We start from the raw sequence: 16,685 nt of genomic DNA on the forward strand, positions 1-16,685 counted from the left end.
ATATATATATATATATATAAGGTGTAAAAAAGGAAAAATATATTTACATTAGAAATGTAAATGAGAGGTACCAAATAGGAGACAGTAAATCTGGAATTCAGGGAAGGATAAGAGTTCAAGAGACAGTGCAAAGAACAGATGACACAAAGGATTAAAGTAGTCTCTTTAAAGTTCCAGTGAGATGCTGGATGACAGGTCAAATGTCGAAGAGACATCATCATTCAGTACAGCCCCACGAGGACCAGACAGATTGAGTATATGGTGACCACACCCTATGACGTCTATGCAAAGAAGTCAATGAAGAGTAGATTCAAAATGTTGCCTTCCATGTGTGTATGAGACAGAGGTAAGCTGGGGAGGGGAGAAGCAGAAAAATGGAGTAAAAAAAAAAAAGGAATACAGACATCCAACTAATCAATAATGCCACAAATAAAGTTTGTGGAAATTTGACCTTCAACTCACTCCCAAGAAAAGACAGGAATAAAACAATGTGTGTGAGAAAGTGCTTCTTTAATACACACACCTTGATCTTGCAAAAAACACATTGTAAACAGTCTCTTCATCTTCAGAAAGCTTTAAATGGTGCAACTGAAATTTACGCTGGGGCAGTATCACCTGGAAGAACAAATGAAAAAAAAGCTAGCATGAAGCTATACAAATTACCTATTACAGAACAAATTCCCCATACTGACACTGCAGATCTAGTCAACTCCTGGAATGCAGCTTCCACCCTTTCTTAAACACAGGACCGCTCCAACATACAGTATGACTGGATTGCTGTGACATGAGGCAAGGAACTGCAACCCTGGGGCCTCCGCACAGGAGGATGGGAGACTCAGAGGCTCCTGAAGCAAAGCAGATGGCTGTTCAACTCAAGACAAGGACACAGTCATGCTCCTTCCCCGGCCTCCCCCAGGGACAGGTACAAACTTGATTACCAAAGGTCTGCCAGTAGAGTCCAGCTGGTCTTTTGTTCTCCTCAGCAAAAGGCTCTTGGTTAAAATACTTAACCGTTCTCCTCCTTTCTTTGAGCCATTGTCAACCTGACTCCTCCACAGATTGAACTCATCAAATGGAGAGCAACGGAGAAACCTTTCTTGTTGAGGAAGAAGGGCACAGAATAGGGAAGAAGAAGTCAGGGAGAATGGAATAAAGGTTCACAGTAAGATATAAGATGAAACACAAATCAGATTTTCTGTTACATCTGTCATCCAATCACTTTAAAAAGTGAATTTCATAGCAAACCTCTACTGGACACATCAAAAGGATGTAAGTCAATAACAAAACCACATTATAAAAATGTGAGTTTTCCTATTAACAACACCTACGTTGTCACAACAAGACATATAACCAACAGCTAGAATTTGTTCCTCAAGCTACAGGGGCTAAGAAAGAAATTTCACATCCTATTATGGCTGACTCGAATAAAAATAAGTAGTTTATTTATTTTTAATTTTTTTCTTTAGAGACTGAGGTCTCACTCTGCCACCCAGGCTGGAGTGCAGTGGCATAATCCTAGCTCACTGCAGCCTTGAACTCCTGGGCTCAAGCGATCCTCCTGCCGGTGCACACCCCTGTATCTGGCTAATTTTTTTATTTTTTTATAGAGGTGGGGTCTCATTTTACTGCCCTGGCTAATCTTGAACTCCTGGCTTCAAGCCGTCCTCCCACATCAGCCTTCCGAAGTGTGGAGATTACAGGTAGGACCCACTGCACTCAGCCAAAAGGAAATATTTTAAAATCAGCATTCTTTTCTGTTTGCTTCAAATAAATTGTAGTGCTGGCCCTACACCATATGTTTTAAAGCAGAAGTAGCCGAAAACATTCACTGGACTCAAGAATAATTTAATTCAAGCTGTCCTATATGTTTGCATATTTATAAGGGCTGAATGTAATCAAAGTCCTATATCAACCAATCAACAGCTATTTACTCATAAATATTTATTCTTTTGCCCTTTAAAGGTTGACAGGCTTGCCATTTCCTAAACCAGATAATCTGGCACATACTAAGGCTTTATTACGAAACATGAAATAATGATGAAGGGACACAGACAGGGGTCATATTTACACAGTCACAAGAAGTTACTCACTTCAGCAGTGAATACATATCCAATAAGTTGTTTTGAATGGGGGTTCCAGTGACAGCCCAACGGGCACAGGCTTGTAGCTTACACACAGCTATGGATGTCTGCACTCGGGGATTCTTAACATTGTGAGCTTCATCCAATATGATTCGAGCCCAGGCTATTCGAAGCAAAGGTGTTGAGGTGCCCTGGAAGAATCACAAGTGAAATCCAGCCACAGTATGGGAAAATATACATGTCCTCAAGGAAACAAGGGGAACTAGCAGCCAAGTATGGAGGACCCACCTTTACCTTTAAATTTGCTTAGAGCAGGTACACTGAAATAAGAATTAAGAAACCCAAGAGTAAAACCTCTCAACTGGTTCAAATAAATAAGTCATTTGAGAGTCTTAGTCTTTGAACATAAGATGCCTAAGAGTAAAATGTTTTCAAATTTGAGTTTTCCTTTATTCTTTAAATCCACACTTAAGCAATGGCTGTAGACCAGAACTATACCAGGCATTGAACCTGCAAATTCGCTCACTCAATAAAATATTTACTAAATTTACTAAAAATTTTCCAAAAGTCTACTTTTAGATGTGAGATGCTAAGCCAGGTATAAAAAACAGTTCCTACCCTCAAGAGCTCAAAATCTAGCAGGGAGAAAAACAAGTGTGAAGATAATTACAATATGATGTAGATACAGTAAGTCCCACGGTCTAATTCAACACCTGAAGTGGGAATCTGGCTGCTCTTGACGAGACAGCACCTGACCCATAGAAGATACTCAACGTCTGCTGAAGAAACAAAGTGCTACAACTTATGTAAGCACAAGGAGCTGGCAGAGGCATTCAACCAAATTGGGGGAAGGTGGGAAGGGAGTGATCCAGAAAAGATTCTTGAAGCAGGTTTAAAAAAATTAACCTGGGAGAAGCAGTGGAGGCAAAGCATTTCATTCGGAGGGAGAACAGACACAACACTGTGACAGAGCATGGCGGGATCGGTATGACTGAGCACGAGGTGTCCCGGGGAGGGGCAGGGTGTCAGAGAGATGAGCCACATACAGGTAGGGCAAGATCATAAAGAGTCTAATACGGCCGGGCGCAGTGGCTCGTGCCTATAATCCCAGCACTTTGGGAGGCCGAGGCGGGTGGATCACTTGAGGTCAGGAATTCGACACCAGCCTGGCCAACATGGCAAAACCCCATCTCTACTAAAAATGCAAAAAATTAGCTGAGTGTGGTGGCGGGCACCTGTAATCCCAGCTACTTGGGAAGCTGAAGCAGGAGAATCGCTTGAACCCGGGAGGCGGAGGTTGCAGTGAGCCACGATCACACCATTACACTCCAGCCTGGGCAACAAAGTGAGACTCTGCCTCAAATAAATACATGAATAAAGCCTAATACATCATGAAAAGAAATTTAGGGTTTATCCCAAAAGCAATGGAAAATCCATGAGGAATCTGAAAATTTCATCATCTGTAAGTCAGAGTTGGTTATAAGCCGGAGAAATGTTCTCTCTAGAGATCTCTCCAAATAAAGAAACCTGTGGCCGGGCGCGGTGGCTCAAGCCTGTAATCCCAGCACTTTGGGAGGCCGAGACAGGCGGATCACGAGGTCAGGAGTTCGAGACCATCCTGGCTAAAACAGTGAAACCCTGTCTCTACTAAAAAATACAAAAGAAAACTAGCCGGGCGAGGTGGCGGGTGCCTGTAGTCCCAGCTACTAGGGAGGCTGAGCCAGGAGAATGGCGTAAACCCGGGAGGCGGAGCTTGCTGTGAGCTGAGATCCAGCCACTGCACTCCAGCCTGGGTGACAGAGCAAGACTCTGTCTCAAAAAAAAAAAAAAAAAAGAAACCTGTGCATATCCTGTTGGGCTAAAAGGATAACATAAGGAAAGATGAGTTCTTGGGATGACACTGTATTTCCAGAGTATAATTCCACGATAAAACCTCTACATCACGTAACTGAGGCTGCCCTGGACCCCCTAGAAGACCCTCAGGTCTTCACGATTGTCACTTAACCCCTGGCCCATTATAGCCCTATTATTTGCAACCCTTTTTTTCTGGGAAGTAAAGGGAGGCAGGGAATGATGGCTTAAAATCAAAATACTAGTAGTAAAATGCTAGTCTGCACAATCAATATTAAAAATATCAAATACTCTAAAATAAAAATAGCAACAAGTGAGGCTTTTCTATATTCAGGTGATTGTTACCCCTACAAATACAATGTAGTCATCTTTCGTTCTAAAAGGCAGGTGAATCCCGTGGCATATGCTGACATTTATCACTGAGGTGGTTGTCTGGAATAAAGGTGATGGGATAGAGGAAAGAACAATTCCTTTCCACATGCAGATCATTTGCAGCATTCCTGACCTCCAGGGAGGTCCTCTTGCTATCACAGAGGCTGTGAAACACTCCTATTAAACTATCTGTGGCTCCAACTCCACTTCCCTGGCCGCCCCCCAGCCTCACCTCCACACTGAGGTTTGCACCTGGGATCTCTGCCTCTTGCTTGTTTGTGGGAATCTCCTTGGCCACGAGGCTATAGGTAGTGATCACGATGTCATATGTAGAGAGGCTGCAGAGACATAACAAAGAAATCAATAAATGGTCCCACTATAGAGTGACAATGAGAGGGACAGAGTTGATCTTTCAATAAAAATGCCTACAAATGGAAGGACAAACAGCAGAACTCATTAACTCGTGTTCTTAACACACACACACACACACACACACACACACACACACACACACACTTTTGGAGGTAAATTTTACCCACTTGGTTTCCCTATCTTTTACCTCTGATCATTTACCACCTGCTCTCTATAGCTACCACAGCCTCCCTCTTACCATCCAGTGAGTCAGAAAGAAAAATCTCTGGCTGGGATAATATAATGCTTGATATGATCTGGCCAGAAGAGAAAGTAGGATAGAGTTGGGAATTAACGTTTAATAATGATTTGAGATGGACGACACCAAAGTCCAGGGGAGAAAGATACCCTCAAAGCACTGTTCACCTTATATCAATGGTGCTTTCTTCCCACCACTCTATAATGAATTTGTGAAAATTCACTGATTTAGTTTGACATTAGGATATAAAAATACATGCTGTAGGCCGGGCATGGTGGCTCACGCCTGTAATCCTAGCACTTTGGGAGGCCGAGATGGGCAGATCACAAGGTCAGGAGATCGAGACCATCCTGGCTAACACAGTGAAACCCCGTCTCTACTAAAAATACAAAAAAATCAGCCAGGTGTGGTGGCGGGCGTCTTTAGTCCCAGCTACTCTGGAGACTGAGGCAGGAGAATGGCGTGAACCCAGGAGGCAGAGCTTGCAAGCTTGCAGTGAGCCAAGATCGCACCACCACACTCCAGCCTGGGCAACAGAGCAAGACTCCATCTCAAAAAAAAAAAAAAAAAATACATGCTGTAAGCTTTCAGTGTATCTTGCTTATACTTGTTACATATAAAGATTCTTAATGAGAAACACAAATCTTTTTCCAGCGAAGCTTAATATTGTGAGAACTTCAATAAACACTTTATTTATTTTTTGAGACAAGGTAGGGTCTCACTCTATCCTGTCTCAAAAGTAAAGTAATAAGTTAAAGTATTTATGGAAATAAAGTAATTAAAATTCTGCTAATCATAGATCAAGCCAAGTTTATATTAAAAGGGAAAAAATGATCACTTATAATTATCAGACTCAGCGTCAGAAATGATATGATAGGTGAGTAACCTACCCTGGTCACCCAGGCTGGAGTGTAGGGGAGTGATCTCGGCTCAGTGCAACCTCCACCTTCCAGGCTCAAGTGATTCTCCCATCTCAGCCTCCCAAGTAAATGGGACTACAAGTGCGCACTGCCACACCCTGCTAATTTTTGTATTTTTGGTAGAGATGGGTTTCACCATGTTGCCTAGGCTGGTCTGGAACTCCTGAGCTCAAGTGATCCGCCTGCCTTGGCCTCCCAAAGTGCTGGGATTACAGGCATAAGCCACCATGTCCAGCCCTGAGAACCCCAATAAATACTTTTGATAAAAAGGATATGCCTGATTCAGAGAGGCAGCAGTGTCTATAAGTTACCCTAGCATCATATAAAGAAGGGTAATTGAGAATGATTCTAATTGGTCAACTAGTACATTTTAAATACCAAACAAGTTATGCTCAAAGTACAAATCAAGTGAGATTCAATTTATTTCTAACTAAAAATTTAGAACAAAGGCAGGCAACTCACAGTAATCTATGCCAGGGAAGGCCTGCAGGCCTGCCACTACGGCTCTGATGCATTTTGCCTGCAGAAGCGACTCTCAGTCATGAGAACTGGTGTGTCATAAGACAGAGGGGCACCAATCTAACAATTTACTCCTGAAAGACTGCTGCCTTGTTCTTTAGGGGACAAAATATCCAGATTAGAGGCTGGGGAGAGAAATCACTTAGAAGCAAAAATAAATTTGTTCTCATCCTTGACTACAGCAGCCAGTATTCAACCTAGATCTTCACTTCGCTATTAAGAACAGAAAACAATTCCTTTAAAACCAAAAGACAAAGACTAAGATTGCCATGTGGGGAAGCATTTTCTTTCCTCCTTTCTGAGCATCCCTTGTCAAGAATTTACAGTTAGCTCTAATCATCCTAAATTATTGAGTCCAAAACATCTTAGATGGTTCATATAGAAAAAAGTCATAAAAATAGAATCAACCTATAGCAACTAATCATTAGCATTCTATCAAGATGCTCTGTAGAACTGGGCCGGTTCCATTCACACTATATACACCTGGAATCAGAACTCCAGCAGCCATGAGGGCCTTGCGAAACATCTCTTTTGACTAGGGGAATGCTGCTGCCACCTGACTGGCAGCTCAGGCATCTCAGGCCTCCTCACAGGGCAGCTTTCGTTGAGGACAATGACAAGGACACAGCAAAAGATCACCAATAGACCTCAGGAGACAAGGCAAAGGCTGTATGGTGACGAGACTGAAGATCTGTCTTTGGCCTTCACAAATATGCTTCCTGATTAAGTGAAATCTCGGGAGGGGAGTAAAGGCCCACAGGCCCTTGAGCAGAGGTGCTGAATGCCCCCACAACTGCGTATTCCTGCACTTACACTCTGGCACGTGAATCCCGGTTTGGCCCATGGTAGAGATAGATTTTTAGTTTGTTGCTGTTCACCCTTTTCTCCACCTCATTTTTCCAATGATGGATCAGGGAGGCAGGACAGATGATTAGTGTTCCATGAGAAGTCAAGTCAGAAGAGTCTTGAGAAGGGAAAAAAATCAGTGCCTAGTTACATACACCAAATGGCTTTTAACTTTTTTTTTTTTTTTTTTTAATATAAGGAGACATGGTCTTGCTGTGTTAACCAGGCTGGTTTCGAACTCCTAGGCTCAAGTGATCCTCCTGCCTTAGCCTCCCTCAGTGGGACTACAGGCGTGAGTCACCGTGTTTGACCAGCCTTTAACTTAAAGGCATTACCTCTTCCTCTGGACTGACTTTACTCCTTCAATTAATATGTTTAACCATTGCTCTTATTTCTATACAGAGCCTATAGTGAAATAGGAAATGGAAGAAATGGTCTTTTAAACTGAAACACTTAATTACTTATTTTCTCCACTAAAAGTACAGGCAGAAAGAGAGGCTAAACAGGGGGAGGAAAGTGGGTGGCACATGACCTCAGTGTGAAAAAGCAATGTGCTTTCACAGAGTGGCCGGAGGTGAAAGCTGGATCATTTCCTAACTCCTCTTGAGTTGATTCATTATACAGGCATATGCAGTATTGTTATATTTTCTGAAAAGCATAACTTATTGTACTTCTACCTTAAAATTAAGTACAGAAACCTTTTTAAAAAAATAAGCAAACATTGGTTTGGAACCAATTAGTGATGATTTGTTTATACCATGGCCCCTCATCTCTGCGTGTGTATGCCTGTGCTACTCACACATGCTGCTACTACACACAAAGGGATACAGGGCCCAGCTGCAACAGTGCTCATTAGAGGCCCTGAGAGCAGATGCCATAGATTTTTAACCTAGCTAAGCAACTGAGAACTGTACTCAAATACATGGCAACTTACATGTAGTGTTATCTATACATAACATATTCAATCTTTAAAGTACTTATAAAGTTATTACTTTTTATTTAATTTTTTTTAAGAGACAGTGTCTTGCTATGTTGCCCAGGTTGGCCTCCAGCTCCCAGGTTCAAGCGATTCTCCTGCCTCTCCTCCCTCAACTGGGACTACAGGTGCATACCACTGTGCCTGGCTAAAGTTACTACATTTTAAAAACATTTGCTAAGATAGAAAGTGTCTGTAATCTAGAACTTCTAGAATTTCAGAAACATGGAAAATAGCTTCCACTATAGTGACTAAAATGTGAATTTGTGACAGATCTTCCTTTAAAAAAATTAATTTGAATCTACGCTGTGGTTATTTCCCCAATATTTACAAAAATAATAATTATTGGCCAGGCATGGTGACTCACACCTATAATCCCAGCACTTTGGAAGGCTGAGGCAGGATGATTGCTTGAGCCCAGTTGTTTGAGACCAGCCTGGGCAACATGGGAATGCCCTGTCTCTACAAAAAAAATAAGCAAATTAGCTGGGTGTGGTGGTGCACACTTGTGGTCCCAGCTACTTGGGAGGCTGAGGTGGGAGGATCGCTTGAGCCCAGGAGGTTGAGGCTACAGTAATCTGTGTTCATGCCACTGCACTCCAGCCTGGGCAAGAGAGCGAGGCCCTGTCTCAAAAACTAAGAATTATTATTATGCTTAAATTAAGTGTTCTAGAGCCTAACCTTTCTCCATAAAATTCTGCCTAGTTTATATTAAAAGGGAAAAAATGATCACTTATAATTAGTATATTCAGCATCAGAAATGATATGATAGGTAATACTGATTTTCCAGTAGAATGATTAAATATGACCAAAAGTATCCTTTTTTAGCTGAAAACGTTCCCCTCTTGGGTGGCTCAAATGACGTAGGGAATGGCAGGCTATTAAGGCACTTCGGTCTACCATCTTTGGAGAGCCACGTCAAAGCTGTGCTTTTCTCCTTTTCTTTCTTTTTCTCTTGATTCTTCTGGGTCAGGATGAGTGCAATCATTGTCAGGGTTTTTCCTAAGCCCATATCATCCGCTAGAAAATAAAAGCAAAATTAAGAGAGTTAATTGCTTAGGGCAAAGAATCAACCCTACTTCAAGAGGAGAAACCACTGGCAGACATTTACCCCTTGTTCTCTCTGCTGTCAGTGCCACTCCAGTCACTACTCTGTGCCTACCTTAATGGCTCCTTTATCTTCTGTATTCAGCGGAACCCTAGCACTTGCTCTTTGAGATCTAGGTCCAAGACATTTACTGTGAGTCTTGTAAAATTTAAAACTTATCATTTGAATCTTATTCTAGTCCCTATGTTATGTTGTTACCTGAACAATGTGCAGTATCTATTACAGTTTGATGATCCATTACCTCCAAAAGTAAAAAATGTCCAGTAGATATATCCTACTACTTACTTTACCAGTACCAGAACATTCCTGGAGTTACAATAGCCTTCTATTCCTTTAACTTATTCATCAAAAAAGGACATAAATGAACATTTTTGGGTACTGTCGTTGTAACAATCACTGAGCTTATCTAATTTATTATTCATACTCTACAGAGTACTGTTATCCTCATTTTAACAGACTGTAATCCTGACCCACTCAAAATAATCATTCTGCCATAACCGAAGTAGAATGTCAGAGCATGGGCTCGGTTTTAATTCTGGCTCTGCTACTGTCCAGAAAAAGAATGAACATAGCAGGCCCATAGGCCTGTCAAAGGCCTGCTTACAAGGTTGCCTCTGGAAACTCGGATGTGAGGTAAGAGTTGATCACTCTGCCTAAGTTGTTTTATACAAACAATATGGTTTCTGTTGAACATGTGCTTTCCTTCTAGAAGTAGGAAAGCTTGGTATATACCAGGCTGAAGCCACCTATGTAACCAGCCCCCAATAAAAACTTTGGGCATTAAATCTCTAATGAGCTTCCTAGGGAACATTGAACGCCTGTTGTCACAACTCCCTGCTGGGAGAATTAAGCATATCCCATGGGACTCCACTGGGAGGCTATTGGAAGCTTGTACCTGGTTTCCCCTGGATTTTGCCCCCCCGTGACTTTTCCTCCTGTTGATTTTGATCTATATCCTTTCACTGAAATAAATCCTAGCTGTGAGTATGACCACATGCTGTGTCCTACTAGCAAATCATCGAGCCTGGGGGTGGTCTTGAGGACCACTGACACAGTCACTTACTAGCCATAGTGGACATCTATCATGGCTTCCGAAAATTGAACACCTTAGAAAATTTTAGCCTGACAAGTCCCCAAAGCAGAGTGGAAAACTTGCTTTCTGGTTTCTGTTGCAGCTAAGGCACTAGCAATATGACCTGGCTCTATATATCAGATGTACTCATAAACGTCTTTAATTTAGGTATAAGTAGCTTTAGAAAGAGACTCCCTATGAAATCCTTTCTGCAGGAAAGAGTGGCTATAGAAACAACTGACTTTGGGGTGGCAATGGTTGCCTCTAGCACTTGGTGAAGCAAAGGAGCTATGATGCTTTTTACAGACTACTGTTAGGCCGAGTGTAGTGGCTCACGCCTGTAATCCCAGCACTCTGGGAGGCCAAGGTGGGTGGAGCACCTGCGGTCAGGAGTTAGAGACCAGCCTGTCCAACATGGTGAAACCCCATCTCTACTAAAAATACAAAAAATTAGCCAGGCGTGGTGGCACATGCCTGTAATCCCAGCTACCCGGGAGGCTGAGGCAGGAGAATCACTTGAACTTGGGAGGTGGAGGTTGCAGTGAGCCAAGATTGCACCACCGCACTCCAGCCTGGGCGACAAGAGCGAAACTCCATCTCAAAAAAAAAAAAAAAAAGAGGGGGGCAATAGACTATTGTTTGTGTGTTGGCTGTAGCCATGGCTCCTGAAATTAGCCTTGAGCCTGGCACTCCATATCTCCCAGAGATTGTGGGGGCTGCCAAAAAATAAACTCCTCCTCTATTTAATCAGCCAGTCAGCTTCTACTGCTGGCAACCAAAATCTTTGATCCTACAACTGTGTACTCTTGAGCAAGTTGCTTAACACTTCCACGCTTCACTTTCATCATCTGTAAAATGAGGAATAATAGTACCTGCCTCATAGAGTCCTTGAGAGAATTAAATAAAACAACACTATGTGTTTAGCACAATGCCTAAGCATTCAATAAAGGCTGGCTCTTATAATACCACACTTACCCAGAATCCCTCCTTGTGGCTTCTGACTTTCCCGCCACAGTAACCAAGCCAATGCCTGCTTCTGGTGTAGTAACAAAGGGACCTGACAAAAGTAATAACCAAATGCTAAGCATAAATTCCTAATGAGAGGCTACGCCAAGCCTGGCTACACCAACTCTACACTCTTTTATTTCCTGCAAATGATGCCCTCAGTATTCTAACTGTCCTCATGTAGACCGTTCATTTCACCTTGAAGTCCTTAACAGCACCCTCTCTTAATAGAAATGCCTAACATTAGATGCAACCATACTGTCCTGGTCTGCCCCTGTTTGTTTTGGGTTGCATCTAATGTTCGACATTTCTATTAACAGTCCCCCTACACCCCAAGTGAGAGTCCTGATTTGTCTGCTTAATCAGTCAAAATCCATCTCTACAGCTTTTTTTTTTTGAGACAGTCTCGCTCTGTTGCCCAGGCTGGAGTGCAGTGGCGTGATATCAGCTTACTGCAGCCTCCGCCTCCCAGGTTCAAGCAATTCTCCTGCCTCAGCCTCCCAAGTAGCTGGAATTACAGGTGCGTGCCCGGCTAATTTTTCTATTTTTAGTAGGGATGGGGTTTCACCATGTTGGCCAGGCTAGTCCTGAACTCCTGGCCTCAAGTGATCTGCCTGCCTCAGCCTCCCAAAGTGCTGGGATTACAGGTGTGAGCCCCTGCGCCCAGCTCTATGCTTTTAACAGACCTGTGACCCTACTTTCAGCAGCCATTACCTTGGCATTTCATCATTTCCTCATTATCTCTTAAATTTGCCTCTCCTTTCCACAGCCAATGTCCCAGTCTGCACTACTGGTCATAAATTTCAATAGCCCTTTGACCAGAGTCCCCCTTCTAGTCCTTCTGTACTCCAGTTTATCTTGTACTTTGTGAGAAAAACTAATCCTCATCGGCCATCCCTGCTTAAATGCTACAGCGATTCCACACTATATATCTTGAGCTATTCAGATCTAATCCTTCACCAATGCCAAGCTCCTACTCAGTAACATCACCTGCTACTGCTGGCTCAGGTACTGATGACACCTGATCACCACTTCTGAATACCAATCTCTTTATCTTCCCACTAGTCACCACTCCTCTAATTGTGGTGTTTTGTTCCTTTCCTCTCTGCTATCTAAAGGCTTTCAACTCCTTTAAGGCACAAAGTAGGCAGACAACAAATAATCACTGACCTAGAGTGATGTTTCCTTTATTCTGAATCCCTTTTGTACTGTATATTACAAGCTACAACTTATTTCTGCCTTAAAGCCTTTGCTGTTTTATATATATTATATGTGTATTTTCACCCCAACTAGTTCATTACAAGCAGCAATTCTTTTTTTTTTTTTGGGGGGGGGTAGGGGGTCTCCCTCTGTGTCGCCCAGGCTGGAGTGCAGTGGCCGGACCTCGGCTCACTGCAAGCTCCACCTCCCGGGTTCACGCCATTCTCCTGCTTCAGCCTCCCGAGTAGCTGGGACTACAGGCGCCCGCCACCTCGCCCGGCTAGTTTTTTGTATTTTTTTAGTAGAGACGGGGGTTTCACCGTGTTAGCCAGGATGGTCTCGATCTCCTGACCTTGTGATCCGCTCGTCTCGGCCTCCCAAAGTGCTGGGATTACAGGCTTGAGCCACCGCACCCGGCCCCAAGCAGCAATTCTTTCACATTCTTGTGGCACCTACCAACTCAACAAATGGATCTTTAACTGCTACAGAAAGACGTAACTTTATGACTTTTTAAAAAAGGAGTTTTGTTGTTATTGTTTGGCTGTTAAGCATAAAAGGAGAGGATTCTGCAAGGAAAGGCATTCAAGCATCTATCTGTAGGAAAGGTATCTCAGAAAGTCTCTCTGCCAGCAGTTTCATGGGGCTGCTGGAGCACTGTCGTAGGGGACTGCACCGGGAGTCTTCCCTGGCTCACCTTCAGCCCAGCGGGATCTTCTGCAACAGCCGTCTCACCAGGACATGACTCAAGTGAGCGATGCAGCTGATCGATGGCTTCACTTGTGATTTTCCACACTGCGTGAATGTGATCTTGGTTTGTATGGCGTGCGTACAAATAGGTTTTACCTAAAAGATGTCACAAGTATGTTTTCTTTATCCCTTTAGAGTGAACTTAGCTAGAAATGGCCCTGTATCTATTTCTTACCCTCCTTGTTAACTACTCTCCTCAACTTTCCACTTCTCTCGGAGTTCTCTATTGGGAGACAACTGGCTTTTGCTTTTCTAGTCACTGCCAGCCAACCCAAGCTCCTATTTCCTGATCAGTCTCCTGTCAACTGATCCTATTACACATTTCAGGCTCTACTTGGAATCTTCATTCTGCAGTTACCTCTGAATTCAAAGTTGCCTAGAAAGTTCAGGAAGGGAACACTTAGCTAATAGGGTGTTATTGCTCTCTGTGGATCTATTAGTCTTCAGTCTTGACTCATGTCTCTCCTCGGTCTTACAAACACTTACATACACACACACACTCTCCCCAGTCTTACACACACTTACACACACACACGAAGGAGTAAGAGCATATCTGCAGGTCTGCCTACCTCATAATGATGCGAGCTAGAGTTTTCATCCACAAATGCTGACTGGATGACTCCTATGTGCAAGCCACTGGGTTGGCTAATCAGCATACAGTGGTGAACAAGGTAGACACAGTCTGTGCCCTCACAGAAAGCTAAGTAACACTATGCAAAGCTCTACTGAGCTGTACAATCTTTATTATATGGGCAACTTATGACTTGACTTGAGAATGGCTTCTCCCCTCATGTGGGCACAAAGACATCTACAATAGTCCCTCCTTATCCACAGGGCATATGTTGTAAGACCCCCAGTGGATGCCTGAATCTGTGGATGGTACTGAACCATATACACATGATGTTTTGTTTTGTTTTTTTATTTTCCCACACATTCATACCTATTTTAAACTTCAATAAATTAGGGACAGGAAGAGTTTAACAATAACAAAATAGAAAACTTATAACAATATACTGTAATAAAAGTTATGTGAATGTGGTTTCTGTCTCTTTCTCTCTCCAAATACCTTACTGTACTGTACTCACCTCTTTTTGGACCACAGGTGACCAAGGGTAACTGGAAGTGTGGATAAGAGGTGACTACTGTACCAGGCGGCACGTAACTCACAGGGGTGGCTATTCACAGCAGGGCCAGGCCCTTGGGTCTTACCTTGATAACACTGACTAGATCCTCCAGCAGTCACCTGGCAGGCAGACTTTAGTTCCAGAGAACCCATGGGTTGGGTACCACAACCAGGAAGGGGTTGGGGAGGCACCAGGTGGGGAGGGCCAGTGGTAGTTTTGGTGAAGTGACTCTGCTGTGGCACTTGACTGTTACTCTTCTCATTAGTTCCTGCTCAGAAAACAAGAGAAGAGCAGATTAAAGTTCAGCAAATTAAGTGAAGGGATCGTATGTGTGGAGGCGAGGTTAAGAGAGAGGGATCATCACCATTCCAATGAAGGACTCCTAGAGAATGTAGCATTTTAACAGTTACTTAAACAATGGGGAAGAAAGTAGAGTCCACAGGAAATAGGAGAAAGGCTTTTTATGAACCATAGGTGTAATGTGAAAGAAGGCTCAGAAGCAGATAATAAAATGGAAAAGTGAATGAATCAACACATTCTTTATTAAAAGGGCTTCCAAATATCTCTTGTAAAGTCCACGCAAACCCAGAGTTCTGAGGCATAAGCCACTTTACCTTGCTCTGGGGAAAGGGCAAGACCACTGAGTGCTTCCTCCAGCTCCTGGATTTGTTTGATCAATTTCTGACCCTTGTCTGGAAGAGCCTGGATGTTCACTGATGCCAGTGTGCTCTGCAAAACAGATTCCATCAAATGGATCTCTCACACTGTTAGATGAATAGTTTCAGATTAAAATAGCCTGAAACATCCAAACTCTGAAATTATGGTCTTTTAAATGTGTATAAAAACCAGAACGTTTTTTAAATTTTAACCCAGCTGGCTTACCAATCTTGAAACTATAAATAGGGGAAAAGGCAGAAACTAAACACACACCTATAAAACCTTCATATGAACATATTTAACCCTTCTGTAGCAATGAGATCTCATATCTGCCCATAGCAAGCAATGCTCTGACCTCAAAAACAAAACACGAGTCAACAGTTACCTTCTTTTGTTTCAGTTGTGTTGTAAGGTAGACACGCTGGGCTGCTGGGTCTGAGGGCTCTACCTTCTTGGAAACACCTGAGGCCGGAGATACCTTTCTTTGCACACTTCGATCAGGGAATTGGAGGTTCTCCTTCGTCTGTAAGTCCAGAGTCGAGTCAAAGAGTAGGGGGCTCCCAGGCTTAGAGGAAACAAAAACAACATCATCTTCCTCCTCATCGTCACTGCTTGTGGCAGCTTCATGGCCCTCACCCAGGGAAAGCCCTGGTGCTGCTGTTGCAGCCTGAGCCACTGGTCCTCCAGGAGCACGCACACCGTGGGTCTCCGGCCGCTCTTGGAAATGTCCCCGAGGCAGGCTTTTCTGGGTGGCCTGTGTGCTAGGGCCATCCTTTGCCTTTGTTTCTTTAGCCTCCCAGTTCTTGTACCCCTTGTTGAGGGGTCCCCCTTTCTGGGGCTTGCTTATTGAGCTGTGACTGTGAACATTTTGAGGCAAAAGCTGGGTATCCTTTTCTCTCAGAGGTTCTGATTCTCTTTGGACATCTTGACTCTTACCACTTGATTTCTCCTGAGAAGATGCAGATGGTCTTGTAAGCTCATTACCTTGGCACTGTTGAGATTTAACTTCAGAAAAGTCTCTTTTGTGTGTGCCTCCAGTCTCCTCTGCCTCACACTGAATCTCTGCTCTCTCCTCTTGCTTCTTCTCTTGAACTACAGATTGTTTCTTCTTTGGTACCAGGCCAGATGAGAGATCTTTCTCCATCGATTCAGGCTTCTGTTCCTTCTTTTGATCGAAAAGCTGATCTCCCTTTTCTCTTTGCTTCTTATCAGCCGTCTTTTCCTCACCTTCACCTTTGATGAGTTGTTTCCAGAGAGCTGGTTCTTGATTTTTGTCAAGTACCTTGAATGGATTTCTCAGCCGGTTGGAAGAATGATGAAATGTCTCAGATGCATGCTCAGACTTACTGGGGACAGAATATTCTTTGGAATCAGGATCCTAAAGACAACATAATTAATCTTCATATAAAATATTAATGCAAACTTCATATCTAGAATGCCTTTCCTTTTCATCTCATCTTTTATTTTATATACAGGAGGCACACATGCAGCTTTGTTATATGAGTATATCGCACTCAGGCAGTGAACATAGTGTCCAATAGTTTCTTAACCCATGCCCTCCTCCCCTCTCCAGTAGTTCACAGTATCTGTTGTTCCC

At 43.1% G+C, this 16,685-nt stretch overlaps 1 protein-coding gene across 2 annotated transcripts in view; it reads right to left on the bottom strand.

Moving 5' to 3' along the window:
• Positions 1–16,685, bottom strand: part of TTF2 (transcription termination factor, RNA polymerase II) — a 43,760-nt gene that overhangs the window by 12,323 nt on the left and 14,752 nt on the right. For both annotated transcript variants that reach the window (XM_011933076.1, XM_011933075.1), the window contains exons 5-15: positions 15,474–16,466; positions 15,046–15,160; positions 14,517–14,699; positions 13,255–13,403; positions 11,331–11,412; positions 9,076–9,195; positions 7,167–7,317; positions 4,537–4,642; positions 2,091–2,272; positions 939–1,092; positions 524–615 (exon numbers count right to left, since the gene is read on the bottom strand). In XM_011933076.1, coding sequence (XP_011788466.1) covers positions 524–615; positions 939–1,092; positions 2,091–2,272; positions 4,537–4,642; positions 7,167–7,317; positions 9,076–9,195; positions 11,331–11,412; positions 13,255–13,403; positions 14,517–14,699; positions 15,046–15,160; positions 15,474–16,466 — 2,327 coding nt within the window. The remainder of the gene's footprint in view (positions 1–523; positions 616–938; positions 1,093–2,090; positions 2,273–4,536; positions 4,643–7,166; positions 7,318–9,075; positions 9,196–11,330; positions 11,413–13,254; positions 13,404–14,516; positions 14,700–15,045; positions 15,161–15,473; positions 16,467–16,685) is intronic.

Source organism: Colobus angolensis, unplaced genomic scaffold (assembly GCF_000951035.1).
Source record: "Colobus angolensis palliatus isolate OR3802 unplaced genomic scaffold, Cang.pa_1.0 Scaffold124, whole genome shotgun sequence".
Taxonomy (NCBI): Eukaryota; Metazoa; Chordata; class Mammalia; order Primates; family Cercopithecidae; genus Colobus; species Colobus angolensis.